The sequence below is a fragment of the Mesoplodon bidens genome (genome assembly GCF_964165515.1).
Source record: "Mesoplodon bidens genome assembly, chromosome: 1".
Classification (NCBI taxonomy): Eukaryota; Metazoa; Chordata; class Mammalia; order Artiodactyla; family Ziphiidae; genus Mesoplodon; species Mesoplodon bidens.
Window position 1 is genome coordinate 14,878,086 of NC_138176.1, and position 27,999 is coordinate 14,906,084.

At 50.8% G+C, this 27,999-nt stretch overlaps 2 protein-coding genes across 2 annotated transcripts in view; both read left to right on the plus strand.

Annotated features, from left to right (window-relative positions):
• The window catches only part of HSPA12A (heat shock protein family A (Hsp70) member 12A), a 70,795-nt gene extending 51,058 nt beyond the window's left edge, over window positions 1–19,737 (plus strand). The window contains exons 7-12 of the mRNA XM_081243755.1: window positions 7,591–7,762; window positions 11,767–11,853; window positions 12,425–12,529; window positions 13,253–13,511; window positions 14,207–14,310; window positions 15,479–19,737. Of these exons, the coding sequence (XP_081099881.1) occupies window positions 7,591–7,762; window positions 11,767–11,853; window positions 12,425–12,529; window positions 13,253–13,511; window positions 14,207–14,310; window positions 15,479–16,116 (1,365 nt within the window). The 3' untranslated portion in view covers window positions 16,117–19,737. The remainder of the gene's footprint in view (window positions 1–7,590; window positions 7,763–11,766; window positions 11,854–12,424; window positions 12,530–13,252; window positions 13,512–14,206; window positions 14,311–15,478) is intronic.
• Window positions 19,738–22,531: 2,794 nt separating this feature from the next.
• SPMIP5 (sperm microtubule inner protein 5) lies at window positions 22,532–26,744 on the plus strand (the record flags this gene model as incomplete). Its single annotated transcript, XM_081233526.1, is given in 5 exon segments — window positions 22,532–22,586; window positions 24,905–25,039; window positions 25,042–25,122; window positions 26,558–26,605; window positions 26,608–26,744. Coding segments are annotated over 5 exon segments (456 nt in total).
• Window positions 26,745–27,999: the final 1,255 nt, after the last annotated feature.

Consider the following 27,999-nt stretch of genomic DNA (forward strand, 5'->3'; position numbering starts at 1 on the left):
GCTGGGCTCAGTTTTCCTTCTAACTTTATTCATTTCCAGGTCTTGTTGCCCCTGTAGGTTCCTTGGGGCTAGGGTTGCAAACTGAGGTTCAGAGGTATTTCTCTGTGGGCGAATGGAAGTGAGACCCTCAAGGAAAAGGCTTGGGGACCAAGAATATTTGAACAAGGAAGAAATAAAGACAAGGCCAATGGCCATGGACCAGGCACATCAGCCTGGTGGAGGCTGAAAGCTGCACATGTGCAGCTGGGAAATAAAGGCAGTACGCTTGTCCTCTGCATGGTTCATCTTAGGAGCAACACAGGAGCACGGCATGTACTGGCGCCCCAGACAGGGGAGAGGGCTGCTGGACCTGCCTGGTGGAGGACACCCACAGCTGGGTGAGGGCAGTGGTACAGTTAGGGAGCGTGCCAGTCAACACGGCGCCATGGAAACAGAGCATTCCAGCGTCGACGGCCAGCCCATCCCTCGTGGGTGCAGGGCGCACCACTGGTGCCAAAAGCCTCATGGCCTCCAACCCTCACATTGTTTGCAGACAACCTGTGCCATGATGGGGCTTCCATGAGTGTCTGACTTCATGGCAAGAACGGCAGGCCGTACTGACCTGCTGTTCTGGTCCCGGGGACAGAGCTGGCCCCTGTGGTACTTAGTCCCCTGGGTTAATAAATGAAAGCCGACCCTGGGGCCTGGGTCAAGTCTGTGCTGAGAATCAGTTTTCAGAGCCTTCAACCTGAGTGGGCTGGGGAAAGACACAAAGGTCATAGATGTCCCCTTGTCCCCTGCCACACCTCTCAGGAGAGAGCCACCTTTCCCTGGAGACGCACCTTTGATGTTGAGTCTGTGGCCACATGTATAAATATAAACCATTCCTTTCAAAATGCCCATCTAGTCAACGCTGATCTCTGAACACGGTCAAATGGCCCCAGGCACCTTGGCGTCCTGAATTGTCCTGGACGCTTGAGGCTTTACTCCAGGCGGCCGGTAGCGTTCAAGGAAGGGCAGTGTTCCGCCCCCGCCGCCCCGTGCTCCCCGTTCCCTTCCTTCCCTTCCCTTCCCTGCCCCAGGCTGCCTCCTCTGCTTTCCCCTGCCTCTCTTCAGCGTGAGAATCTGGCTCAGTCTTCGTGTTTGCCAGAAATAGATTTGTTTTTATAGGGAGGAAGGAAGAAGGTGGAAGTTCCAGAAAGAGGCAACTTCTTTAAAAAGGAAGAGACACAAATGCAGTTTCACTGTCCATGGGAGCCCTGGGCATCAGGGAGCTTTTCCTTGGTGTCAGCCTCAGGCAGTGTCCAAAGAAAGACGGGACACTGGGACATGGCTGTCTGCTAAGACACAGCCTGGGATCCTGAGTTTTCCCAGGAAGGATACTCAAGAATCATGGTTCTGATTTTCATTTTCCAGCCCATGGGAAGACTTCAGCAACAAACATGTGACCCGGAAAGGGAACAGTTCTTATTTTTAGCCTGAAAAAGAAAGAGGTGCGGTGACTTGTAGGTTTGTCGGGGCTCATGGAGCCCTGGGCCGGCTCTTCAAGGACTGCCTCTCTGAGGGGGTGGGGCCAGTGTGGGGAGAGGCCCCTTACACTGGGGAGGCCAAGGGGGAAACCAGGCTGAGGGGGGTGTGGCGTCCTCTAGGCTTTGGCACCTCAGGCGGTAGGAGGGCCAGCAGCTCCTGGGCAGGGCCCAGGTGGCCAGCATGGATGGAGGGGATGGGGGACTTTGCTTCCTGAGGCCCAGAGACACCCTGTGGATCGGCCTGTCTTCTCCATGCCGGGTGACGTTTGTCCAGGACAGTGTCTGTGCAGCTTAATGTTTGGCCCTTTGTAGCTCTGATTTGATGCTTGTGTTCAGTTTACAGTCACTGGATGGATTTTAAGATGGCAGGTACCATTCATTCATTCTTTGTTCACTCATTCATTTATTCATTAAACAGCCTGTGCCGGGGGCCTCCTGTGCCCGGACTGTGGTAGGTGCTCGAGTCATAGGACAGGAGCCCTGCTCTCAAATCACTTGCATCCAAGTGGTTCATTGAAGCCATTTGTACTTCTGGCAAGGGGCAGGTGGCATATCAGGGGCACCCTCTTCAGCCTGTCTTCTGGGAGAGTCTTCATGACAAGATGGAAATGGAGCTTGCTACTCTCCAAAATTAGCATCTCTCCAACTCTCCCTCCTCACCTCCCATTTATTATGCAGAGTAAGAAAGATGCATACCTGTGATGGTTACTCTTATCTGTCAACCTGACTGGGCCTACGAATACCCAGATATTTGGTCAGACATCATTCTGAGTGTTGCTGTGAGTGTGTTTTAGGATGAGATGAACATTTAAATCAATTGACTAGAGCAGATTGCCCTCCCTAAGGTGGGTGGGTCTCATTCAATCAGTGGAAGGCCTGACTAGAACAAAAGGCTGAACCTTCCTAGATAAAATGAGAGGGAATTCCTCCTGCCTGCCTGCCTGCCTTCAGACTGGAACACTGGTTTCCCCCTGCCTTTGGACTCCAACTGCAATATCAGCTCCTCCTGGGTCTTGAGCCTGCTGGCAAGGGAATTATACCATCGGCCCTTCCGGCTGTCCAGCTTGCCGACTGAGGTCTTGGGATTTGAGAGTCTCCATGATCGTGTAAGCCAATTCCTTATAATACATCTCTTTCTACATATACATACATCCTGCTGACTCTGTTTCTCTGGAGAAAGCTGATAATTACAGAACCTGAGCAAAAGGACAGTTCTTGGCCCGCCCAGCTTCTGAAATCTGAGAGTGCCCACCAGCCCTTCCACCTGAAGTGCTGCTGCTTGTGGCCTGGCTTCTGACAGATGAACAGGAAGGATGAGGAGGTGGGCTGGTTCTCCTTCAGAGCAGCTGGGAAACTGGTCTGTCCACCCCGCTTGCCTGTGGCAAGTGGAGCCCCTCCTTCCGGGCTCATGGGAGGCCTCCCGAGCCCAAGTTCATGGCACAGTCACATGGAGGCTGAACATCATCCTCCACCGGCCTGGGGGAGGGGGAGGAGGCCTGGACCGGAGCCAGGAGATGAATCTCTGGGCAGCATCTCCCGTGGAGAAGCAGGCCTGCAGGGGGTGGGCCTGGGGCCTGCACTTGGAGGACTGAGATTCACTGCCAGTGAGGGCTGCCCAGCACTTGACATGGGGACAGTTTCATCTGTGAAGCTTCCAAAACTCCTCTGCTGTCAAGTGATTGTTGAGAAAGTGGGTTAAGTCTCCACCTTTTATAATCCACAGCCTCGGGGCAGCTTTAGACCCTTTAAGAGCATTCAGTGAAAAGATGGTGGCAGAAGGAAACAGCTGATGCCTCTTCTGAGGCCTCAGAAAAGACCCAGAATGAGGAGACAGTTCCCCTGCATCCTGAGCACATCATGCAGAGGAGGTAGTCCAGTGTATTTCTAGAGGCATTTTGCCTAAAATGTGTAACTCTAGTAGGTTCCAGAAACCTGTTAAATAAATGATGTTCCCCAACGTACGATGATCTCCTCTAACACGGAGTCGCAGCTTGCATTTGCCTCCCTTTCTGAACGAACTGCAGTGAAAAATAATCACATCAGGAAAGAAAGCCAACCCCATGACTCGCAGAAGCCGTGCAGCTGTAGCTCTTTGCAGTTTGACACCAGGCCAGCTGAGCACTCCGCTGGTCTGGCTGTTTTTCTCAGCTGTGGACACAGCCCCTGGCGGATTTGCCTGGCTGACGGCAGGACCAAGGAGCAGTGGTCGAGGTGGTAACGGCGCACGCCTCGGCCCCCCTGGAGTGCCGTCTTCTCACCCGCCTGGTCCTTTCAGGTGGAGCTTGTGGCCAGGAAGCAGAGCGCTAAAAACTACTACGGTGGCGCTCTTGCTGGCCCAGATTTGTGGAGAAGTCAAATGGGGTAGCAACCTCCTTGTTCAGACGCAGAATCAGATTGCAGAATCCTCGGGTCATGTTAGAAATGCTCTCATGAGAAGGGCCAGAAATTGCAGAATAAAGGCTGGCTGGAGGGATGAGTGATTCATTCATTCGGCATCTGCCCTCTGAGCACCTACTGTGTGCTCCGGGGCAAGAAGACCTGACTGCTGCCCTTGGAAAGTGCACCATCTTGTGGGAGAGGCTGGATCTATAGTCAGGGGCAGAATATGCTAGGTGCTGGGCCGGGGGCCGAGCAGAGGGAGAGCTCACACTGGAACACAACAGTGGCCTTGAGATACCAGCTCCAGAGGCAGAATTATTGAAAGCGGAGAGAGAGCTCTCCTGCCCCGGTTGACCCTGGCCTGGTCCCAGGAAAAGACCCCCAGGTCTCCTGCCAGCTGCCAGGCCAGAGGGCTTCTGCTGAGAAGGATGGCAAGTGTTTTCATGCGGAAACAAAGCTTACATCTCAGGGCACTGGATCCTTCTCTCAGAGATAAAGACATCTGGGTTTCTGAGAGTCTGGCAGAGACGTTCGCGTTTCCTCCTTCTCTTGGAGCCCACCAGCAGCTCTGGGAAGCCTCCTGGTGACTGGGAATCTGTGCAGAGGCAGCTGCCTCCCTTTGCCTCCCCCTTCCCTCTCCCTGTGGCCTCTATGAGAGTTTGCGGGTAGGGACACGGCCCCTCACCCTCACTGGGGAGTGGACAGGAGGGCTGGCTTAAGCAAAGGAGTGTGGTTACTTTGTCCTGGGTCTCCCAGGCACTGCCGGGGCCCCCACTGACCTTGCCTTTCCCCTCTCCTCTGGTTTGGGGTCCTCTTCACCTCTGCTTCTGTCTGCATCCTGAGCAGGGTACTGTGGGGAACTCCCCATGGAAATGGGTCAAAGCTTTTGCTGTGGCGCTGAGGCCAGCCCAGCTGGGGAGGGACAGGTGAAAGGCCGCCTGAGGGGTGCAGCCCACAGCTGTTTGGGGCAGATTCAGGTCAGCCTGCTTGTCTTTCACATCTTCAGGATGTGGGAGCATCCAGTGGGGGGGTGGTCTCAGTCACACACCAGGTACCCTCGGACGCCCTTGAGTGAAGAGCCTGGAGTAAAATGTTACATTTTACTGGACCTCTTGATGTGATTTTCCACATAGATATTTCACATCTAAGTTAGAGATCCTGCTCAGAATTTCTGGGTAGGCATGGAGGGGAACAAGGGAGTCTATTTTCTTCTCTCCTTTGTCGCCTGCCGTCCCCATTCCCGCTGGGCCCAGGCCCCTGTTGCTCCTACCAGCCACATGGGAGCTGCCTGGCTGGTTGACATCCCAGTGGGACACAGTGACAGGAATGTGCCTTTTGAGTGGGCAGGGCCCGTGCCTTTCCTCCACACTGAGTCCTGGGCGTCACTCTGCTCTGCATCCCCCCGCCCCAGCCTCCTCCAAGCTTATCCTCCATCCTGAACTTTGGAGGAGAGGCTTGTACATCCAGGGCCCACTGTTGCTTTGTAACGCGTCTCTCCTTCTTCCTCAGCCCATGCTGTGGGAGCTGGGCCTGTGAGCTTCTGTTCTAGGAGGGCCTTGGCTTTCCGTACAAACCCATGAGGATAGAAGAACCAGTCCACGAGCGCTGTTCTGTAGACGGGGCTCCTCCTGGTGTCACTTTGGATTTCTTCTTCTGGGATCCTGGGGGTAAAGGTTCAGAGGTTTCACTGTTCCTGGTGGCACCTGACACGTGTAACCCATGTCCTATTTCATCGGGCATTTTAACCTTTGTCTGCCTTTGTGCTGAGGATGTCTGAGGAGACCCTGTGAGAAAGTGAGGCTGGGGGAGGGGGCACCTTCATTCCCTTGGATGGGGAAATCTTGTCACGCATCTGTGTCACTAACCTAGGGACCCGTGTAAGCTAAGGGCAGACCTGGCCTCTTTGACCTGGGGACCCTGCTGATGGGCACAGATGCTGCCCATGTGGTCGGCCTCAGCCAAGGGTACAAGGCAGGAAGGAGGCGGGTTCCTGGCGGAGGGTGTAGGCGTGTGCGGTTCCATCTGGTTTTGTAAATCAGTCCAGACGGGTTCTGCCCTTGCGAGGCATTCATGGTTTCGGCAAAGTGGAGATTTTCAGTCACCTGCCGGCTGATGGTGTCTCATTAAGACGTAATTAACTGGCTCGTTTGGGGGTGTGGTGATTAGGGAAGATGAATGGCAGCAGGTCTAGGCAGCACTGTCGCCGAGTAAATGAGTAGAGAGCGTACCTTCAGACCAGTTCAGGAGTATTAGGGGCACCCGCGGGTTTTGTCAAAGCACAGAGGCCCGGGCCCTACCCCAGTACCTGGAGTTACTGAGGGCAGGAGAGCTGAGAACCAATTAAAGAGCTGGTCTGCAAGGCTCAAGGCCTGGGCCTGGGCTGCTCCGCCACTTCTCTGGGATACCCTGGAGCCTCAGACTGTCCCGGTTTTAGCACTGAAAGGCCCGCGCCCCAGGGAACCGGGACAGTTGGTTGCCCTACCTCTCCGAGCCTTGGTTTCTTTCTTCACAGAGTGAAGGCGTTGGACGAAAGGCATTTCTAGTTTCTAACCTGAACTCCCCTCCCCTCCCTGCCCAGTAATGGACCCTCCTAAGCTCCTTCCGCGCATGCCCGTGACTCTAGGCCAGCTCTTCCCCACCGGGTCATTGTACATGTGTGACATGAGGCAGACCTTTGTCCCTGGTTGACGAGATGAGTCCATTAACCCCCCGGGGCCTGGGGAGACCTGGGAGACATCTCCAAAGGGGTGCCACACGAGGGCGCATCCCGGGTTTCCTTGGAAATGGCAGCAAAGACAGCAAGCACAGTGGTGATAGAAGGAGCCAGTTTTTATTTCCCATTGTGCCAGCAACCAAGGAAAGCCGTGAGCTTGGGCAGCTCCAACAAGCAAGCTAGATCTCGTGCTCCGGGTCAAGGCCGTGAGAGGCCAAGCCGGGCTGTGTCTCTGAGCATCCTCAGAAGGCTGGTCCCGGAGCCTCCTTCCTGGCTGCTCTTCGTGAAGGCTGGAGGGGCTGTGACTGGAACAAGCCAGGTGTCACGGGGCAGAAGCATTTCTGCTGTGAAAGGGATAGAGGCTTTGAATAAGACAACTGTCAGTGGCCTTTCCCCCTGCTCTCTAGGAAATGGGGACTCTGTGGGATTCCGGGGGGGCTTTGTCCTGGGGCCCTCCTGGTGCTCTGGAGATAACAGGTCAGATTCCCACACAACAGAACCAGACGCTTGCATAGCTGAGGCCCAGTGATGGCCCTTCTGTTTCCTAGGCCACCCAAGATCGGGGTTTGCTACGATTCGGTCAGACCATTTAGTCCTGGGCCTGGGCCTTGGAACAGAACCGGAAACAGACCATTGGCCTTCCATCCCGTGGTGATTTTCAAAGTTTTCAGTCCTTTGCCCCTTTGTGCTTCTCAGTTCTGGGCCAAGCAGGCCCCAAATGCAGGAGGCCCTGAGGCTCACAGAGCCTGGAATTTCCCAAGGGTGCTGGTACATTTTCTTTCCCCACTCTGTGACATTTGGGTACCTGGCTTGGGGACCAGCACCCGATCACCCCCGATTTTAGGCTCTGGAGAGGCCTGTGGAGGGAATTTCCTAAACAAGCAGAGTGTGAGTGTCCCTTCCTTGCAGGGTGTCAGCCCAAGGCGTGGGTGTCCTTGGAGGGGTCCTGGCCTGGGACCCTGGGTCACAGCCTTGCCTTCTGTCTTCCAGGCAGGCCTGGCTTCCCCCGAGAACTCAGAGCAGCTCATCATTGCCTTGGAGCCCGAGGCGGCCTCCATCTACTGCCGGAAGCTGCGGTTGCACCAGATGATCGAGCTGAGCAGCAAGGCCGCGGTCAATGGGTACAGCTCCAGTGACACAGTAGGAGCTGGGTTTGCACAGGGTACCTCCTGCTCTCTCTCTCCCCTTCCCCGCTGTCTTCCCTCCAGCCCCCTGCATGTTTCTGTGCCTTGGAGTTTTAACGGCACTCAGTGCGGTCGTGAGAAATCAAGATGCTTCTGAAGGAGGTTGGCCCTTAAGTACCTCTGTGCTCAGACCCCCTACCTGGCCCCTCCAAGGACCCCTGTAAACTCAGCAGTGGTTACCCTAGTTTGTCACCCACCCAAGTGCCTTAGGGGAGGGCACTTCTCTCCAAGAACCCAAGGGTGGCCTGAGAGCGGCTCTTGGCCTTGCATTTTACTGGGCGTTTAATCTCTCCTCTCTGTTAACTGATTCTTAATCTAATCCCACTTGCTTGTTATTAATTCCTCCATTAAGATTGTTGATTTGGGTTTCCCTGGTGGCGCAGTGGTTGAGAGTCCGCCTGCCGATGCAGGGGACATGGGTTCGTGCCCCGGTCCGGGAGGATCCCGCATGCCGCGGAGCGGCTGGGCCCGTGAGCCATGGCCGCTGAGCCTGCGCGTCCAGAGCCTGTGCTCCGCAACGGGAGGACCACGGCAGTGAGAGGCCCGCGTACCGCAAAAAAAAAAAAAAAGATTGTTGATTTATTGCTGACTCACTCATTGGGGCCGCTTCGTGTGTGATGAGCTCATTATGTGTCAACTATAAACCTGGCGAGAGTTGAAACTAGAGATGGAAAGGGCTGACTTTTCCTGAGGGGCTGATGCTCATTTGGCTGTGGGAAGGAGCACCGCCCATGGAGACCCGGGATGGGCATTTTAAGGGCCTTTTTCTCTTTCATGTTTACTATATGCAAGTTGCTCACAATCTTGTGCCTCAGGACTGTTTTCTCTGGAATGCAGGACTCCGTCGGTCTGTCCAGGGCCACGGAGTCTGCATTCACCCTGGATCACTCAGAGCCACGTGAGTGAGCATGGGAGCTGGGGAGGTGGCGCTGTGCGCCCCGGCTCTGAGCTCTGTGCCCGGGTGAGGGCTCCGAGGACAGAAAACCCCCCATCGCCCAAGCCCATCTCCATCCTGCCCTGCAAGGCCCAGGCCCAGGAGGAGAGGGATGCCATCAGTGAGGACGGTCACCGGTTGGTCCCAAGCTTTTCTTGGTCCTCTTCCTGTCGCCTGTCTCTGCACTGCCCAGGGTGCTGGGACCCAGGCTCACGCTTCGCAGACACACATTCCTGCCCAGACAGGCCTCTCTTCCTCTTCACAGGGTGACTCTGCCCCGGCAGCCACTGCTCTGCATTTTAAACCCAGGATGGAGGCGTCTGTGAGCTTCAGCCACGAGACAGGGGCAAGAAGTTCACTTGTCCCCAGGCTGCCGCCTCAGCCTGCTGGGGCCATGTGTTCGCACCCTGGATCTGAGTCACCCAGAATGAATGGAAACGGGCTTCCCTCTAAGTCTGAGGGCTTGATGTGCCTTTTTCTCACAATGCTTGGCCTCCCCAGCATGCCAAGGCTGGCCTCACTGCTAACTAAATCCAATGCATTCATGTTTTAAATACTCAGGATGATCTCGTTCTTTAAATTTCCTTCTTCATTGTTGTAACTGGAAAAAAGAGGAGTGACTGACTGGGCTGTGTATTTCATGTGCTGATTTTTTTTTTTTTTGCGGTACGAGGGCCTCTCACCGCTGCGGCCCCTCCCGCCGCGGAGCACAGGCTCCGGACGCGCAGGCCCAGCGGCCATGGCTCACGGGCCCAGCCGCTCCGCGGCACGCGGGATCCTCCCAGACCGGGGCACGAACCCGCGCCCCCCGCATCGGCAGGCGGACTCCCAACCACTGCGCCACCAGGGAAGCCCCTCATGTGCTGATTTTTACGCAATTGTTCATGAACAGCAGCTCATGTCAGAATTAGCTAATTCAACACAGCATTCCTTGACACTTCTTAAGTATAACATTCACATTTGAGGGGGAACTTTTTTTGAATGCTTGCCTTCCCCAAAAGCTCAGTTTTTGGTTCCCTTTCTGTAACATATCCTACCTACCCTCACACTGCCCTGTGTCTGTGTGCTGTGCCTTGTGGGATTTACTGTTGTTTCCTGTGCTCAGAGGGGTGTCTGGTTTTTGAAATCCTCAAATTGTTGGCCACCATCCCTCAGAGGGGCAGTGAGACAGGGGCTCTGTCTCAGCCTTGCTTTACGGTGGGAACCTGTCTCCCGGAAGGACGGGGTGCTTGCTATGTGCCGAGGCCTGGCAGAGCATTTAATCCGGGATACCCAGGATGGCATTAACACCCCGAGACCCCCTGGCTGTTTGCTGCCCTCCGATGCTCCTCCCTGCCCAGTGGCCACCACTGAGGAGACCAGAGCTGGCACTCTGCCCCCAGCACTGCAGGGTTTGCTGTTGGTGTTATTTTACTCCAAAAAGACTTAATGAGATTAGAAAAGGCTACATTTTTCACAATCTTGGGCTTAATTTGCCCGAAAAATTAGATCATTTTTTGAAGCTTAGAACATGTTTTATTCGCCTCACTAGGCCGTTTTTTATGGATGCCATTTTCGTTAGTCACCTAGATTGTTTTAGAAAACCAATGCCCACTACAAGGTGTGCAATATAAGTTCATCTGGACCCGGTGTTGGGAACAGCAGAGAAGCCCGGAGGTTGGAGATCCCTCCCAGGCCCGCGGGAACTCTTTAATGGTGGGGTGGGGGGGCGGCCTCTCCGCTGTAAACCAGAGCCTGAGGAACTTAAGGCTGGCCCGATGTTTGCCATTCTAATCCCCAGAGAAGATGTTTTGCAAACACCGTGCTCCTTGCTGAAGGAGGCTGGAGGGTCAAGGGTTCTTTATTGGATAACCAGCAATAGATGGATTTGTAGGGCTTCGGGACTAAAAAATTGGGTCGGGAGGACACTTGTGGGATGGGACTGCAGAGTGGGGACAGAGCCTTCGTCTGTAAAACCAGGATTGCTCTCAATTGTTCACGGTAGTGATCATGTGTTGGGTTCCCAGTCTCATACTTGGTGGTTTGCCTTCCTTATCACCTGCTGTGCGCCTGGTGTCACAGTGGGTGCTGAGGATAAATCAGACGGCTGGTCCCTGCTCTGCCTGTGAGAGACGTTAAGCGATTCGCCCAAATTCCCATCTTGCCTGTGCTCTGCTGCTTCCCAGGCTCCCTCTCACAGCACCTTTCCCACCTCTTAACATTCGTATTCTGCTTTTTCAGACTCCACTCTAAATTGTTAAATCTCAAAGGCAGAGGGGGTCCGTGGTCTGAGGCTTCATTTCAGGCTGCAAGACAGTCGTGGGAACTGCAAGTCCCTTGACCTCCCTGACCTGGTTTCCTCGTCTGAACACAGGGCGATATGATTTGTGCCTGTCCGCCTCACGGGGCTGTCAGGAGGCCTGCGGGAGATGAAATACCCATGCGAGTCACAGCCACTGAGTACCCCGAGCCACCCCCAGGTTGTCCCCGGGTGTGCAGGAAAAAGGCAGCGCCGACTTTTCTAGGTTCAGCCGTGCCACCTTGCGGCTGAAGCGCCACCTTGTGGCTGAAGAGCATGTCGACTTCAACGGGGTCTGGAAAGGGCTCCTGGCCGTTTATCCAGGACCCAGATTAGGAAAACATACCCCGCATTCCTTGTATCAGACAAAGCTGCTTGATGTGAAATTATTTAACCAAGCGCACTGAAGTCTGCTTGGCAGACAGCCTCCTCACTGGGGCAACAAAGCCAGGAAATTGGCCTATTTTATTCACATTCCCCTGAAAGTGTCCCTGGAGGAAGGGAATCTCATCAGGGTGAGCGTTTCAGCAAGTCACTGGCCAAAGCTGCCAGGCAGATGAATAGATGAAGGCTGGTGGAAATAGCTACTTGCTCTGGAAGAGCTGACTTTGTCATTCCCTATGTTGCATTTATGTAATCATTCTGATCAAGGATCACCAAATGTTCTGTTCCTAAACCTCCCATGCTCTTTTACCTCCACTGACTGCAGGTGACTGCCAGCTCTTTCATGTTTTCTTACCCGTTGTTATTTTCTTTCTGTTGGCCACTAGCTAAGGAACACGTACGACGTAATCGGCAGAGTCGAACCTTTTTGGTGGAGAACGTCATAGGAGAAATCTGGTCCGAGCTGGAGGAAGGTAGCATCCTTAAATGTCCTTTGCCCCTGCTGGATTGTGTGTGTGTGTGGGGGGGGGGGCTGCTGGCAAAAATGCATTTCTATTTGTTCCTTTTGTACTTTTGGAAAAAGTTCCAAATCAGTTGGTTTTACAGACCACTCACCCAGGGAGAGCTCTTTTTGGAGCTGTCATTTTGCATGTTCTAAAACCGTATAGGTTCTTCAGAAGAAAAGTAGGAATTGGAACTCACCAGTTCCAGAGTGAGTCTTGTGCTAAACAGCAGGTCATTTGATGGTGCTATTAACTTGGCAGGAAGTGGTCCACACGTGCCAGGTATGCAGCAGCGCATGACCTGAATGCCTTAGTCCTAAAGATTCACTCATCTGGGTTCATCATCCATGCTAACCGGCACTTCTGGGCAGACACTATCATCTCTTTAGTCATGAATAACTCACTGTGTGGCTAATTAGCAAAACTATTGTACTAATGAGTGTTGTTGGCGCTTAGCTGGGTACAGCAAGTCATCCTGCCAGCTTGTTCCAGGACATGATGGACAAGTGGTCTATCTAAAGGTTGGCTGTTTTTGTACCAGGTGACAAGTATGTGGTAGTGGACAGTGGCGGTGGCACCGTAGACCTGACAGTCCATCAGATACGGTTACCGGAGGGACACCTTAAAGAACTGTACAAAGCAACAGGTAAGCCTGAGAAAATGAGAAAAATGGCTAATTTTCTCATACCTGAGCTGTTTCACCCATTTCAGATTTCTCTCAGTATCTCATTCTTTCAGTGCCACCAGCATGTGGAATCACAGGCAGTAGAGGATACAGATGCATGAGACCAGAGAGCAAAATGCAGTTAAATGGCCTTTAAAACACAAACCACCATAACTTGGGCTTGGGCATAAAGTGAGCCTGTTTCAGATCCTGGCCATGATCGTCACCTGTGATTTGGTTAAGCTTTCTAGGGAGGTCCCACGATGCCTGGTCTTGGATCAAGATCATCAAACCAAAGAACATTCTCTTCTTCTTGGTGGGGTGGGGATGAGTAATTAGTAGATCACAGGGACTAAGCAAGGTCTGCTGGTTTTCCAGACACTGTCCTTGGATTTCTTGGGTGGGAAGACCATGATGCCCCTAGTTAGTTAAATGTATTGATTTTATTTAAAATGTAATTGATTTTAAACAGATTGTTGACGAGTGATTTCTGTAGGAAAGTTTCTCCATGTGGAATGAGAAGAACCTGAGGGTTTTAAAGTGTAAGTAAAAACGCATAGCTGCGGTCTGCTGGCTAAGTGGGTCCAAGTTTGTGCTGCTGTCTTTGAGCAGAACCCAGAACCCAGGGTAGGCTGCTTCTCAGACTCCGGATTCCATTTCTGACCGTTTTTAACATAGTGGTCTCCCATTTTGTTCTTGACTCAGGTGGACCCTATGGATCTCTAGGAGTAGATTATGAATTTGAAAAGCTTCTGTGTAAAATATTCGGAGAGGATTTTATTGAGCAATTCAAAATCAAGCGTCCTGCGGCCTGGGTTGACTTAATGATTGCATTTGAGTCTCGCAAAAGGGCAGCTGCCCCGGACCGAACTAACCCTCTGAATATCACCCTGCCTTTCTCCTTCATTGACTACTACAAGAAGTTCCGTGGGCACAGTGTGGAGCACGCCTTGAGGAAGAGCAAGTGAGCTGGGCTCGTGTTTGGCTCAGGACAGTCTAGGGGGTAGATTGTGTTCATGGGGAGGGGGAAGGTGGTGTGGACTCTGAGTTCCAATCCGACACACTTGCTGTGTGGCCTTGGGCAAGTGACTCAACTTTTTTGTTCCTTAGTTTTTTCACCTGGAAAATGGGCATGATAATTCCACTTACCTCAAAGGGTTATTGTGAGGATGAAATGTATTCATATATGCTTAGCACGATGCCTGAGACCTGGAAAATACTATCTCTGTGTCAGCTATGATTATACACGAAAGAGATAAGCTGCGTGAAATCAGGGAAGTTTGTCTGTTTGGGGCCCTGCTTTATCCCCAGTGTCTACAACAGAACCTGATGCATAGGTAGTAGGTGCTGGGTAAATACTTGTTGAATTATTTACCACCCTGCCTTCTGCACTAGACTTTGGCTTCCACTGTCTCAGGGGAATGTTGGCCACAGGCAAAAGCAAAGAGAAACCAAAGAGGTTATGCCTTAGCTTTGAAGCTTCTAAGAGTCTGGGTCCTGGCGGTTTAGTGTATTTCTAAGGGCTCTTTGGACTTTCAAGCCCCCTTCGGCCCCCTTGGACGTGACAGCCATTCTACCAGGGCCCATGGCTACGCAGGTTAGCCTGGGTATCTCCCTTACACACTCACCGCTCATTCTCTCTCCGCCACGCCTCCACAGTGTGGATTTCGTGAAGTGGTCCTCACAGGGGATGCTGAGGATGAGTCCAGATGCCATGAACGCCCTTTTTAAGCCGACCATTGATAGCATCATCGAGCATCTCCGTAAGTGATCAGCCAGGGCTCGGCCACTCAGTGGGGCAGAGCCAGGAATGGGGACTGATGTTTCTAGTGTCACCAACCAGTGAGATGTGAAGTCCGGATGGCAGGGGGTCTCGGTCCTGGAGCCGCAGGCCAGGGCCCCGGCAGGAGTGGGCAGGGCCTGGGCATGCATGAGGGTGGTTGCTGGGCACTGGCTGTGGATCTCTCACCTCAGGTACTGCAAAGCAGCCCAGAGCCTGTTCTCACTTGGGCTTCCATTTGGCTTCAAAAGTCAGAGAGCCGGGAGATCTAAAGCAATATTATCATTGAGTGACAGGCCTTAGGGAACGGATGGTCTTTGCTGTATCAGAACAAATTAGAAACCACAACCTCTGCCAGGAAGGAGGAACTGTTGTGTAAACCAAAGAAGGGCCTCCCACAAGAGAGCAAACAGAATCTGGCCGTGCAGTTAACTTGCTCCCTCAGGGGCCCTCGCCCAGGGACACACAGTAGACTCACCAGGGGCCTCTTTCAGTATCCAGGCTCTCCACGCTTCCCACCCTGCAGCTACACGGTCAGAACTCCTAGAGGTGGGATGGGAATTTTATGAAAACCAAAGAATAATATTGATAACGGCCTGCCTTAACAGAACTGCAGGTTTGGAGAGGGCAAGGGGTATTCATTTATGTGTAACAAAGAACTATGTAAACTGATCACTGTCTAGCTATTAAAACGGGTTTCTACTTAGCAGTAGCTTTGGTTTTTATTCCTGAGCATACTGATGTACAAAGCCCTCCTTTCTTTAAAAGATTGGCTCTACAAATATATTCCATTCAACAAAGTCAGACTAAGCCTGTCCTCCAGCTGGCCCAAGCGGCTTTGTCCATTCTCCACATTCTCAGGCCACCCAATCCCCCCTGGTTTTGTTTTGTTTTGTTCTGTTTTTCTTGTGGTACGCGGGCCTCTCGCTGTTGTGGCCTCTCCCGTTGCGGAGCACAGGCTCCGGACGTGCAGGCCCAGTGGCCATGGCTCACGGGCCCAGCCGCTCCGCGGCATGTGGGATCTTCCCGGACCGGGACACGAACCCGTGTCCCCCGCATCGGCAGGTGGACTCTCAACCACTGCGCCACCAGGGAAGCCCCCCACCCCCGGCTTTTGGTGACGGTCTCTGTCCCTTCCTTTTCCCTTTCAGGGGACCTGTTTCAGAAGCCGGAGGTGTCCACGGTCAAGTTCCTCTTCCTGGTGGGCGGCTTCGCCGAGGCGCCCCTCCTGCAGCAGGCGGTGCAGGCTGCCTTCAGTGACAAGTGCCGTATCATCATCCCCCAGGACGTGGGCCTCACCATCCTCAAGGGCGCCGTCCTCTTCGGCCTGGACCCCGCTGTCATCAAGGTGCGCCGGTCCCCACTCACCTATGGGGTTGGGGTGCTGAACCGCTATGTGGAGGGCAAACACCCGCCCGAGAAGCTGCTGGTGAAGGATGGCACTCGCTGGTGCACTGACGTCTTCGACAAGTTCATCTCCGCTGACCAGTCCGTGGCCCTGGGCGAGCTGGTCAAGCGCAGCTACACCCCGGCCAAGCCCTCCCAGCTGGTCATCGTCATCAACATCTATAGCTCTGAGCTCGACAACGTGAGCTTCATCACCGACCCCGGGGTGAAGAAGTGCGGCACGCTGCGCCTCGATCTCACGGGGGCCAGCGGCACTGCCGTGCCCACCCGCAGGGAGATCCAGACCCTCATGCAGTTCGGGGACACCGAGATCAAGGCCACGGCCGTTGATATAGCCACCTCCAAGAGTGTCAAGGTTGGGATCGACTTCTTGAATTACTAACTGGCCCTCCCCGCCGCCTGTCCCCTTGGACTCAGCTCACCTGCATCCGCTGACCTCAACCCTGACTGTTCTTTCCTGCCCTTGACCCTAGCCATCACCCGTCTGAATCTCAGCAGGGCAGATGAGAACAGCCAGGGCTAGAAATAGTTAGGGATTTTTGAGGGCACACTGGAGTCAGAAAAACTGTTGGCAGTGCAGATGGAGGTTGGGAAGTAAGGAATTTGCGGATCCAAAACAGCTAGTTTTCATAGGTACGAAGTGGTGAAACCTGCCCCCCAACCCCAGCGCCGCCCCACAAGGGAATCAGTACATTTCTGCAGCAGTGATCGGGCTTGGGTCGAAGAGATCTCCCTTATGTAGAACTTAGGATGCCCTGTCGCGATCCTTCCAGATTTGAAATAAGATCTTTGAGCCAGGAGGAGATTCTTCATCTCTCTTGGGACTTTTCTTTTTTTACATATCTTGGATGGCAGTCGATATAAAATGCCATCCATCTGCAGTTAATTTCTTTTCATCATGGTGTGATTAACAGTGATGATTCACTGGGAACTTGGGAGGGTTTTTAGCTGGTGAGAGAAGACTGCCTACACTGGGCGCTATTTTAGGTTCTCATCATTTAAATTCCAAAAAGGTTTAGTGAAGAATAACTGTAGCTTCAGCTAATCCACTAGGATTTGTGAGTAGGAGAGCTGACACCTCAACTTTTCAGCAGGTAAAAATTTGCTTCGAGGGAAATGGATATTGAGCTAGTGACATATCCCAAATTATATGCTGTGCTAGAACTCCCCAAAGGCCCAATCCTGATTTCTGAATTCATAAGTAATCTGAGTTAACCTTAGTAGGATTCTGTGTGAGAAAATGAAGTTGCAGTTTGCCTTGTTCACACCACCAAGCCCGGGAGTCCGGAACAGCCCCTCCCCTTGACAGGCACACGTATTTTAAACGAACTCCCTCCTCCCTGCTTGCCCTCATCTCCCTAAGAGATTTGGCCATTTATTTCCACATTTTGAAAAGAATACATTGGTGATACATGGGCAGAGAATCTGTTAAACGAAATGTTTCATTAAAATCTTCAGTTTTAAAACTAGAACTGAAGATTCTATCCAAAGGCATTCAGAGATCTGTACTTGGTGAATGAAGCTGGGTTTTTTTGCAAAGCAGATCTGTGTATCTCCCGCGCAAGAACTGCCTGGGTGCTTCTGAAAACCAGGTTCCTGGATTCGGTCCCTTTTAGGAACTCAAGTCTTGGAGAGGGGAACCAGAATCTGCAATTTTTAGTAAATGCCACAGGGGACTGTGGTTCAATTGGAATTTGAAAACTCCTAACTTTAGGGTTTTGGAAAGCTGGGGCACAGACCAGAGCCTGCAGCTTCCAGTTGGGTTCCCTTAGGGAGTGAGTCTACAAGTGAAGAACCACAATCCCACATGTTGCCCTCTTGTGAGTGGGGCTGGAGCTCCAGCTGGCTTGGGGATGGCACTTTAAACCTTCACAGGAAGGGCCTGGGGAGGAAAATGATGGGAAGAAAGGCAGCCTAAGAATGGGGCTGAGGAACCAACTGGTGTGTGTGCCCGCTCTCCATCCTTCCCCACTTGCAAAGCCAGTCTTCAACATTCAGGAGCCAACTGAGGAAAAGAATCAAGAACCTGACTCAGCCCATGTGATCTGTTCAAAGCTGTCTTTTCCACCTGCTGGAGTTAATTCGATTTTAAGTCACCAGAGGCATGCATAATGAATGAGGGGAGGATGGATGACTCAGCTACTAACTTTAAATGCAACTTGGATTCAAACCCTTTATCACAGCCCATTATCATATGCAGATTTTAAGTAGCATTTCCAACTTCATTCTAAGTGTCTTCTTTTTCACATCGCTTGCTGCAGAATTCCCTACTAGAATGTGAAACACTAACAAACCACAGAACTAGAGAATGCTAGTCACGTACTTAGTAGCGGGGGGGGGGGGTTTCGCATCGAGACACAAATGTGTGCTCTAGGGTTCTCTTGCTGCCTGCTCGGCTTCAAAAGCTAAATGTTATGGGTCTTTCTTTGGTGTTGCCAGCCATACTCTACAAACAAGACTTTTCCATTTAGTTATAAGTAATATAATTTTATGTACGTATAATATTTGAAAATTGTACAGAATCTTGATTTCTACAATGTGCTCTTGTTAAAAAAAAAAGGGAAAATGCTCTTTGAATTTTGTTGATGACATTGCTGCCTTTAAGTTTCCATGGTTTCATTTCTTAACTGTGCTTACTAGACATTGATTTGTACTGATGCTAAGCTATGGACTGTGTGTGCAGACTGAGCAACAGACAGAGGTGCCTAGGGTCAGAATCCTCTACGAAATAGACCGGCTGGATTGACAGCTCCATCAGACCTTTCTACACACACATCCTTCCCAAAGGTTCACAGTTTATATTTAAAGGTGCATAATAATGTATCGATTCTCCTGAACTGTCTTTGAGAGCTGAACGTTCTGGTTCTGTAAGCCATGTCACTGTGCAGAAAAGCCTCCGAAAACTCTGTGTCTCTGCAGGGTTGTCAGCGTCTCCTTGTGGGGCGAAGCAGTCACTCTGAAGGCAAAGTGGGCTGTTTTCAGGACACCAGAATCAAAGGAAGGAATCAGGTGGTACACACGTCCAGCTTTGCTACTGGATTAAGTGTAGGTGTGAGTAATAGAGTCAAGTCCTTTTCTTGGCTAATGTAAGGCCTTTCCCATCTTGCATTAAGGATGTCTCCTTGTCTACTATTTCTCTTAAATGAAATGGTTGAAATTTGCAATGTTGGCAAAAAGATAATGGAGAGGGGGTGATAATTTTACTGGATTCTCTTCTGCCCCAGAGGTGCAGCCCTGATAGTCAGACTTCTTAGAGGGAATCCTCAAATCCACCCCTTCTCCCCTTCCCCCCCACAGAAATATTCTAGAGTAAGAACACTGGATAGGTTTACTTGGACACATTTTCTAATCTTAGAAAGTTTCTAAAAGGCCTGTTGTCTTAACCCATTACTCCGTTGTCCCTAGCATATTATCTGAGGTTTAAGTTTCTTGGAAGCAGAACTGTCAAAGGGTTTCCTTTGTAACTTCCCTTTCTGTACACAGCAAGCAAGCATTAATAAATGTTGAATGTCAGACAAGAATGTCAGATGGACAAGAGAGGAAAGAGGAAACATACAAGCATTTCTGCAGACCGATGGCTAAGATGAATCCAGATTCCAGAGCCTGCCCTACCCCTAGAATGTTACGTAGATCAAGTTTAGCTTTTAGAGTCCAGGTCTGGTTAATTGCCAGGGTGGCAAAGAATCGCATGCACCTATATAAACAGGAGTCAAAATGCATTATTAGCTGAAGATCGAATCACACATTGTAGAGATGAAATAGCTGTGATTAAGCTGCATATTTATGCTGGGAAATGGCTGAAGTGGATGACTAGTATAAAAGTTGTTGGCCATAACATCATATCTCTTATCTGCTTGGAATATGGAAATATATTCTAAAATAACAGCCACTGGGGTCTTGTTCACTATAAATTCAAACTTCACAGAACTTGGCAGCAATTCACAATTTGACTGTATCTGCAAACTCTTCACAGACGTCTAATAAAGCAAAACTCTGGATCTCATGTGGCCCAGACTTTTTTTTTGCGCTCTGAATTTGTAAATGGAATTATAGATACATTACTGACTTTCCCCTCCACCCCATCTCGGGTGGAAAGTGATTTTCAGGTCTTTTCCTAGGTGTTGCGAGCTTTATTAACTTTCATTCCAGTAAGACTGCCTCCTCTGTTCACTGGAACCAAGCCTCCACTGACATCCATGAATCCCTTTTCCCTTGAAGCCAAAGAAAGCAACCTTGCCAGAGAGAAGGCAGATAAGCCACAGTGACAACTGACAAATCCACTGCACCCAAATGAAGGTTATTAAACAACAAAAAGCAGAAGGCCAAGGACTGATGCCTTGTCCTCTGGTATCCTAGCAGGCACAACTAGCTGGCCGCTCTACCTAGGGCCTTGGGTTTATTCCAGGCTCTATGTCTGGGTCACCCTCCAGAGTTGGCCCTAGAAGTTTCTGGATAGTCTGAGGTGGGCCCTAGGACCCCGAGGGAGGTATAAATGGGTTCTTCCTAAGTGGGTAGCTGCATCAGCTTTCATCTGAAGTTCAGTTCCCATGAGGAGAGGTCGGGAAGGCCAGGATGTGCAGTCAAACAAACGTGTATTGCAAAGTAGAGCCAGCAGGCAGTCTGGCTGCCGTTTCCTCATCTGTAGGGAGTGGCTGGGACTAGCAGTCTGTAAAGGCCACTCAGTCCCTGGATCTGGGTCACACAGTGGGCATCTTGGTTTTGTCGACTTAAAAAAAATGCACAATGTGAGAGTTGAGAGCTAAGTTTTACTTGGGACAAAATGAGGGCTGTAGCCCGGGAGACAGCATTTCAGATAGTTCTGAGAAACTGCTCTGAAGAGGTAGGGGGGAAGTCAGTATATATGTGATTTTGGTGAAGAGGGAGTACGTGCAATCAGGCACATATTTTTTGCAGAAGGTTTATGCTCGTCTCGAGGAGTGGATGTCACCATGAAGGATTTTAGTGCTTTTCTAAATACGAGGAGATGCCAGAATTAGGCTCATGAAATAAAATCGGCTCCTGAAAATATCTCACTCTCTGAAGACCTGTTCGGCCAGTTCTTCCCAGAGCACAGAGGGCCTCGTTCCTGATCTCCACCCTGACCTCCTTTCAGGGGGTGTTGAAAGTCAGCAACTTCAGTAGCACCTGAATTAATCCTTGTAGATGGCAAGTGCCCATGGCAAGTGCCAATTTGTAGCTGACACTTTCAATCCACTGAGATGAAAGCTCATCTTCCATAAAGTGAGGACGGTTAGAAGGAGTACGGCTCCACCTTCCCAGCATCCTTCATTTTGGTGCTTTGTCCCTTTCTGCCCTGTCACCTGTCCTGGCCATCTGGATATTCTCCTAGTAAGAGACACGAGGCTAGGAGGACAGGGGTGTGAGAAGCCCGGGGGAAGCCGTCTGGGGCACAGGCCTCTGCTTCCCTCCCAGGGTGCTTCCCCCGCCCCTGCCAAGGCCTGTTCCCGCCAATCCTCTCCCCCAAGCCCAGGCCTCCCCAGTGTCTACATCAGAAAAGGCGGCTTTGACCCGGATCCCTTCGTGTACCCCTCTCCACAATTTCCAAACCCAGAGCGGCCTCGCCTGGGTGAGACCGTGTATTCAGAACGGAGAACAGCTTCGGAGGCAAAATATTTTCCGGGCAAATCCCTGCATCTCACCCCATAGACCGATGCTGAGCGAGTTCACTCAGGTTCACCAGTCGCCTCTGGCTCCCGGGGGCCCGGACTTCGCCAGGAGGCCAAAGGGTGATGAAGGCGGGAGGGGTGGGGGTGGGGGTGGGGGTGGGGGGGTGGGGTATGGTCCGACTCCGCCCCTTCCCCCCCTCCCCCGCGGTCGAGAGCCCCGGTGGAGGCCGGGCCAGGGCAGGAGGTCCGTGGGGGCCAGAATCCAGGCCAGCCCAGGTGAGGACGAGGCGGGGCGGGGCGGGGGGAGGGGGCGTGTCCGCGCTTTCTGACGTGTTCCCTGGCCCCACCCCCAGCACACCTCCTTTCTGTGCTCTTCCCTTCAGCCTCCTCCAGGCAGGCCTCTGGGCTGGGTCTGCAGCTGCGCAGCCGGCCACGCACCCGCGCGGCACACTTCTGGGCAACATAATCCTGCCCCCAGAGTGTAGACGTCTTTCGGTCACACCTCCTTGGACACAGGGACCTTCAGACAAGTTACTTAACTTCTCTGTGCCTTATTTTTCCATATGTAAAATAGGGACTCAGGTAGGAACTAACCCTTAGGGCGGCCATTAGCGTTTCACAGGAATGCAGTCCTGTCTTCAGCCGTGTTGTAGCAGGTGTTCTTCAAATGTCTGAACTGTTTAAAAAATTTCCATCACTGCTGAGTAAACCGTGACTGAGGCCCTCCCCTCCACCCCTGAGGCCACTTGTCCTGGCCACAAGGGCATGACTTTTGAGAGAGGAACTGGCTTGGTAGGGTAGGACTTGGAAGCATCAACAGATGCCAGATGCAGGACCTGGCCCATTTGGGGGCACCACAGGCCATCCCAGAAGGGAGAAGGGGTCTGGCTCGGGAGACAGTATCCACATAAACTGACGCTGTTTGGTCCGCCCCCCGCCCCATCTTGGACTCCATGCCAGCCTTTGCAACTTCTGATCCTTTCCAGCCACAGTTTACTCTAATTCTTTGTTATGTCCTGTACATTGCATGTTTAACATCATCCTTGGCTAATTGTGGTGCTTTCTCTCTGTCCTAATCCCCTGGCAAGGTTAGTGACGCCCAAGGGCTCTAGCACATGCGCAGTGAGTTCTCCAGGCAAGGACTTCCCTTCATTAACAGAGAGAAGAATCATGGAGTCTTCCAAGACCTTCATGAGACACCTGCCAATCACACCACGCTACAGTGGTAAGTGGTGATGTGCCCTGCAGGGGGACCATGGTCCTGATTGCTGTCCCTGCCTTGCCCCACTGTCCACGTCCGACTGGCTTATTGGACCAGTACAGGCACTTTAGCTTTTAAGAAACTTGCTGAAAGTGTTTCATTGCTGAAGATGGAAGATAACTGGGTTCTGATAAGTGGGGAGATATAATCTAGGCAGATCTCCCAGGACATGGCCTGGTATGTAAGAAGCGCTTAATTAATGTCTGTTATATACATTTGCACCAGGATAGACACAGTGGACAAGCTGAGGCTCTGTCCTTCCCAAGTTGTGCTGTTCTCATGAACTAGGGCTGTCTTTATGGTCCCATTTCTTCCTGTGTCCCCTAGAGGGATGGTGACCAACTTTTTTGGTTTGCCGGGAATGGTCCCAGTTTTAGCACTAAAAGTCCTGCATCCCAGGAAACCCCTCAGTTGTTGGCAATCCAGGACAGCTGGTCACCCTACCTAAAGGCTTTTCCTCCTCAGGCTTCTGAGAATTTACTAAGTCACACCCCTGTGTGTAACAAACCTGGTGGTCCCCATAGACCCTCTGCTCTCACATGTAGGTATTCTCAGTGGGGAGAGGCATGGAGAATATTCCAAGGTTGCCCATCCTCACCCTGATCCTACTGGTTGGTTAAGAGAATAGGCTTTGGATTCTAATAAACTGAGATTCCAATCTCTCCCTGGCCATTATCTATGTGATTGTAAGTAAGTTACTTACCTCTCTATGGTAAGTAGAAATTTCTATAAAATGGTTGTATTAGTTTCCTAGGGCTGCTGTGTAAAACAACAGATGTCTATTCTTTCACAGTTCTAGAGGCCCGGAGTCTGAAATCAAGATGTTGGCAGGGCCGTGCTCTCTCTGATGGCCCCTGGTGTCCTTGGTTTGTGGAAGCATCACTCTGGTCTCTGTCCCCATCTTCACATGGCTCTTCGTGTGGCCTTCTGCTCAGTGTCTCTGTGTCTGTGTGTCTCAAATCTCCCTCTCCTTTTTCTTATGAGGACACCAGGCACTGGATTTGGAGCCCACCCTAAATCCATGATGATCTCATTTCCAAATCCTTAGTCTGCAAAGGGTCTGCAAAGACCCTATTTCCAGGTAAGTTCACATTCACAGGTACCAGGGGTTAGGACTTGGATAGGTCTATCAGTTCAACCCATTACACGGGGTAGGGATAGATTCCTCATAAGACTGTTGTGAGGATTAAAGGAGCCAGCACACATAGCCTATTTAAAACATCTTGGCCCTTAGCAAGACTCAGTAAAGGTAGCTTGTATTCCTATGTGTGTGTGTGCATATACGCCATCAGGTAAAATCTAGGCAGATCAAGGTAGACCCTGATGGAGAAAAACCACTGTGACAGGGCCCCTGGGTGTCTACGATCTCCTCCATGACGTTAGGGTATCTTTTTAATTCTCCAAAAACTGGGGAGACTGGATAGTGGGTGGAAGACTTCCAACACTGTCAAGAACAGTTTAGTAATTGGATTCTTCCAGAGGAGGTTTCTTGCAGGTGCACGGGGTGAGGGTTGCTGCTCTCGACTCTGGGGCCAGGTTTTCTGGCCCTAGGGACAAGAGCAAAAATGGTGGGCTTCAATAATGGGATTTACTTACTTATCTATTTATTTATTGACAGTTTAAAGCCAAGTCTTAACCAGTTTTTCCCCCTTTGTTCTTTTAAAAACTGGTCTTATTATGGCAGCACTATAGTACTTAGGATTCAGCATCCAGTTTAAATAAATAGTTGTGTTTTACCCATACTAATTGTAATGATTACATGTTATTTTGTGGGAAATGGTGAAAAATTGTGCTCGGGGTGGGTCTCACAGATAATGAATTTACCTTTTTGTGTAATAGGTCTCTGCTTTTAATAAGCCCGCAATTTCCTGGTGGTCCGACAGAAAAGATCCCCAATTGCATTTGGGAAGTGTCAAGGAAAATAAGCGTTCTCTCTAAAAAGATGAATAATTTCAATTACTCCTTTGACTAACATTTTGGTCCAATTAAATGCTTTCCCCATTTGTCGTTTGGGCTGACATCAGGGGCTTTGCTATCAAAGAATATTACTGTCATCGCCTTTGTGGAAACGGGCCTTCCCTGCCCGCTCCAAGGTCAGTTTTTCATGGCCTTGGGAGGGCCCAGCCACAGTGGAAACAACAGCGCAGCTTGTATTAATGGCCTTTGGGAAAATGCAGTGTTGTCGGCCAAGGAAGAAACGGCAAGGGGTGGGCTGAGATTCTGGGGGTTTGGGCAGGTTCTGAATACCTCGCTGAAGGTCGTGATTCCTTCGGCTCTTGCAGGCTTCGTGCCCTACCTTAGCTGCCAGGGCACCTCCAGTGAGGACAACATGTCCCACTGTCTGAAAATCTTCCAGGAGAACACACAGCGGAATAAAGACCAGCTGGAGGAATTACGCTGCTCAGTGGCCACTGCCCCGAACTAAAGCCCGTCTGCTCAGAGGAGACGGTCCTGTGGACCCTGCACCAGCATTACCGGCAGTACCACCCCTTGAGTCGGGGTACCGGCTCCCAGAAACCAGCCCCCCTTCACCCTGGGCCCAAGCACAGGGCCTGGACGTCTTGCTGAGCTGCCACTGAGGGCACTGGGTCCAGCACAGTTCCAGGTCCCCAGGCGTCCGTGCAAAATGGAGAGGCTCAGTTTCTTAAAAAGAGAAAGAAACATTTCCAGGGGGAGAGAGAGACAGGTGGGGAGGAGGGTGCTAGGTACTAAGCTCCCCGGGCAATCATCACAGAGGTTCAGAGAGCAGCTGTTGTCTCAGTAGGTACCGCTTTTAGTTGCTTTCTCTGTGCTGGCTACCGTTATTTCATTAACCACCCACGATGGCCCTATGAAGTCGATACTATTATTCCCACTTTAGAGCAGTGTCCCTTGTCTGAGGTCTGACCTTGGTTTGAACCCAGCTCCTTCAGGTGCTGGCTGGGCGGGAAGGGGCTTTACACTGAATAACATTCAGAATAACAGTGACAAAAACAACTGACAGTATGATTGTATAATGTTAATAATCACAACAATGATTTGTCCTAGACTATTTTTAAGGCCTAAAGGCCTATAAGAAAAGTAATGGACTGATTGTCTTTATTATTGTTACTGTAATTGGGGACTTTTCAAGAACACGTGCTGACTCACATGTTTGGCGTGCTTTAAAAATTTCCAAGTCGTTACAAGGAACATCTGCCTAAGAGTTGGGATTTAGCCCAGCTCCATGAGTATTTGTTGTGTGACCTAGGGCAGGTTGCTTCCCCTCTCTGGGCTACAGTTCCTTCATCCAAGGCAGGGAAGGATGGACTGGACACTCCCTAGGGTGCCTTCCAGCTTTTAGGTTCTGGGACTCAGTGGCCTAATTCAATTCTTACAGCAATTGAGGGGCAGTTATCTTACATCTCACAAATGTGAAATTGCCAGAGGTCAGCCAGCCAGGCAGCCAGAGCCGAGTCTGATGTGCTTTGTCCTGACCTGCATGCTTCTCTTGATTCCCTTATTCAGATTGTCAAAGAGCATTGTCTGAAGCTTTTTTCTTTCTTTTTTTTTTTTTTTTTTGTATTTAGTCTGAGAAAAGAGTGGCATCTGTTTAAGGGCAAGAACTTGGGAATCAGAGAGACCTGGGTTTGAATCCTGGCCCTATCACTTCCTTGCTATGTGACCTTGGCCAAGACTTTCTTAACCTCTCTGAGGTCTCAGTGTCCTTCTCCACAAAGTGTAGGTAATAATGGCACCAACTTCTTATGGTTTGTAAGAGAATAAAATGAGAGCCTATGCAAAGCCCTACCAAGGTGCTGGCACGCAGGATCCACCAACCATTGGTAGCTGCCCTCATCATGTCTAGGGGCCTAGTGCTTCCCCTGGGGCTGATTGTTGGGGTGCCAGCTAGCTTGGGAGCATTGCCCACTGTGTGGCTTCTCAAAGCCCTCAGGAAGCATGGCATCTTTTTACAGAATGCAAGTACATAAAGAAACCTTTTCAGGAGCCCCCCATCCCCGGCTGGGCTACCTGCCGAGAGCCAGGGTCACTGAATTAGGCTGTGCCACGTGGTACACCGTCATGGCCAGAAACTGCGACAGGGACTTCCTGGACATCGTGGACCAGGCCAAGAGAGCACACCTGAAACCATATGAGGAGTAAGTCTGGCTTATGAGGAGTAACTCAGGTAACAAGAATGAGGGGAAGAGCAGATCTCAGGCCAGGGGTTTCCAGATGCCCCCAGCCCAGCGCTAGGACTGTTTTTTGGTTTTTTTTTTGGTGTCTGTTTTGTTTTACAGAAGGCGCTGTGTTTGTAATTGCAGGACTTGCCAAGTAGGCAGCCACGTCCTGCTCCCCACCTGCGCCCAGCAAGTTCCAGAAGCCTTGCTTCTGGTCTTTGCTGGTTTGCAGGGAGAGGCTGGCAGTAAAAACCAACTGGGCCCCCTGTCCGGGCAGCAACCTAAGGCTCAAGCGTGCTGAGGAAGGGAGATGGTAGGGCACTGCATGGAGTGGGGGGCTCTTGTGGCCTCAGTTTTCCCTTCTGTAAAATGGAGATGATGATCCTTTAGGATAAATCGTAAGGATCAGAAATAAGCACACCGTGCTCATGCGGGACCTGCACAGATTATATTTATTTTTATTATTAATGAAAGGAAGAACTCTATGACTTTTGTTCTTACTTTAGAACATACTGAGTTAGGCCTGCGGCACCTCCTCCTACCCCTTCTCCAAAAAGTTTGCTGCGTGAAAGGCTGCTGCCAGAGTATCCGGATCTCTCTATTCCAGGTAAGGGAGGACTTTCCTTCCTTCCTGCTGGTTTTAAAAGGGGATGGTTCCAATTTCTCCACATCTTTGCTAACACTTTTTATTTTCTGCTTTTTTTTTTTGATATTAGCCATTCTAATGGGTGTGAGGTGGTATCTCTTTATCACTTTGATTTGCATTTTCCTAATGATTAGTGATGTTGATCATCTTTTTACGTGCTTATTTGCCATTTATACATTTCTTTGGATAAATGTTTATTCAAGCCCTTTGTTCATTTTTGAATCAGTTTGTTTGCTTTTTTGTTGTCAAGTGTTTGGAATTCTCTATCTATGCTGGATACTAATCCCTTATCAGATATACAATTTGCAAACATTTTCTCCCATTCTGTGGGTTGCCTTTAGATTCTCTTGTACACTGTAGATGGGAATGTAAAATAGTTCAGCTGCTATGGAAAACAGTATGGTGGGCTCTTGAAACAATTAAAATTAGAACGACCATACACCCAGCAATTCCACTTCTGAGTATATTCTGGAAAGAATTGAAAGCAGGGTCTTGTAGAGATATTTGTACACCCAGAATTATAGCAGCATTATTCATAGTAGTGTAACCCAAGTGTCCATCTAAGGATGAAGGGATACGCAAAATGTCATCT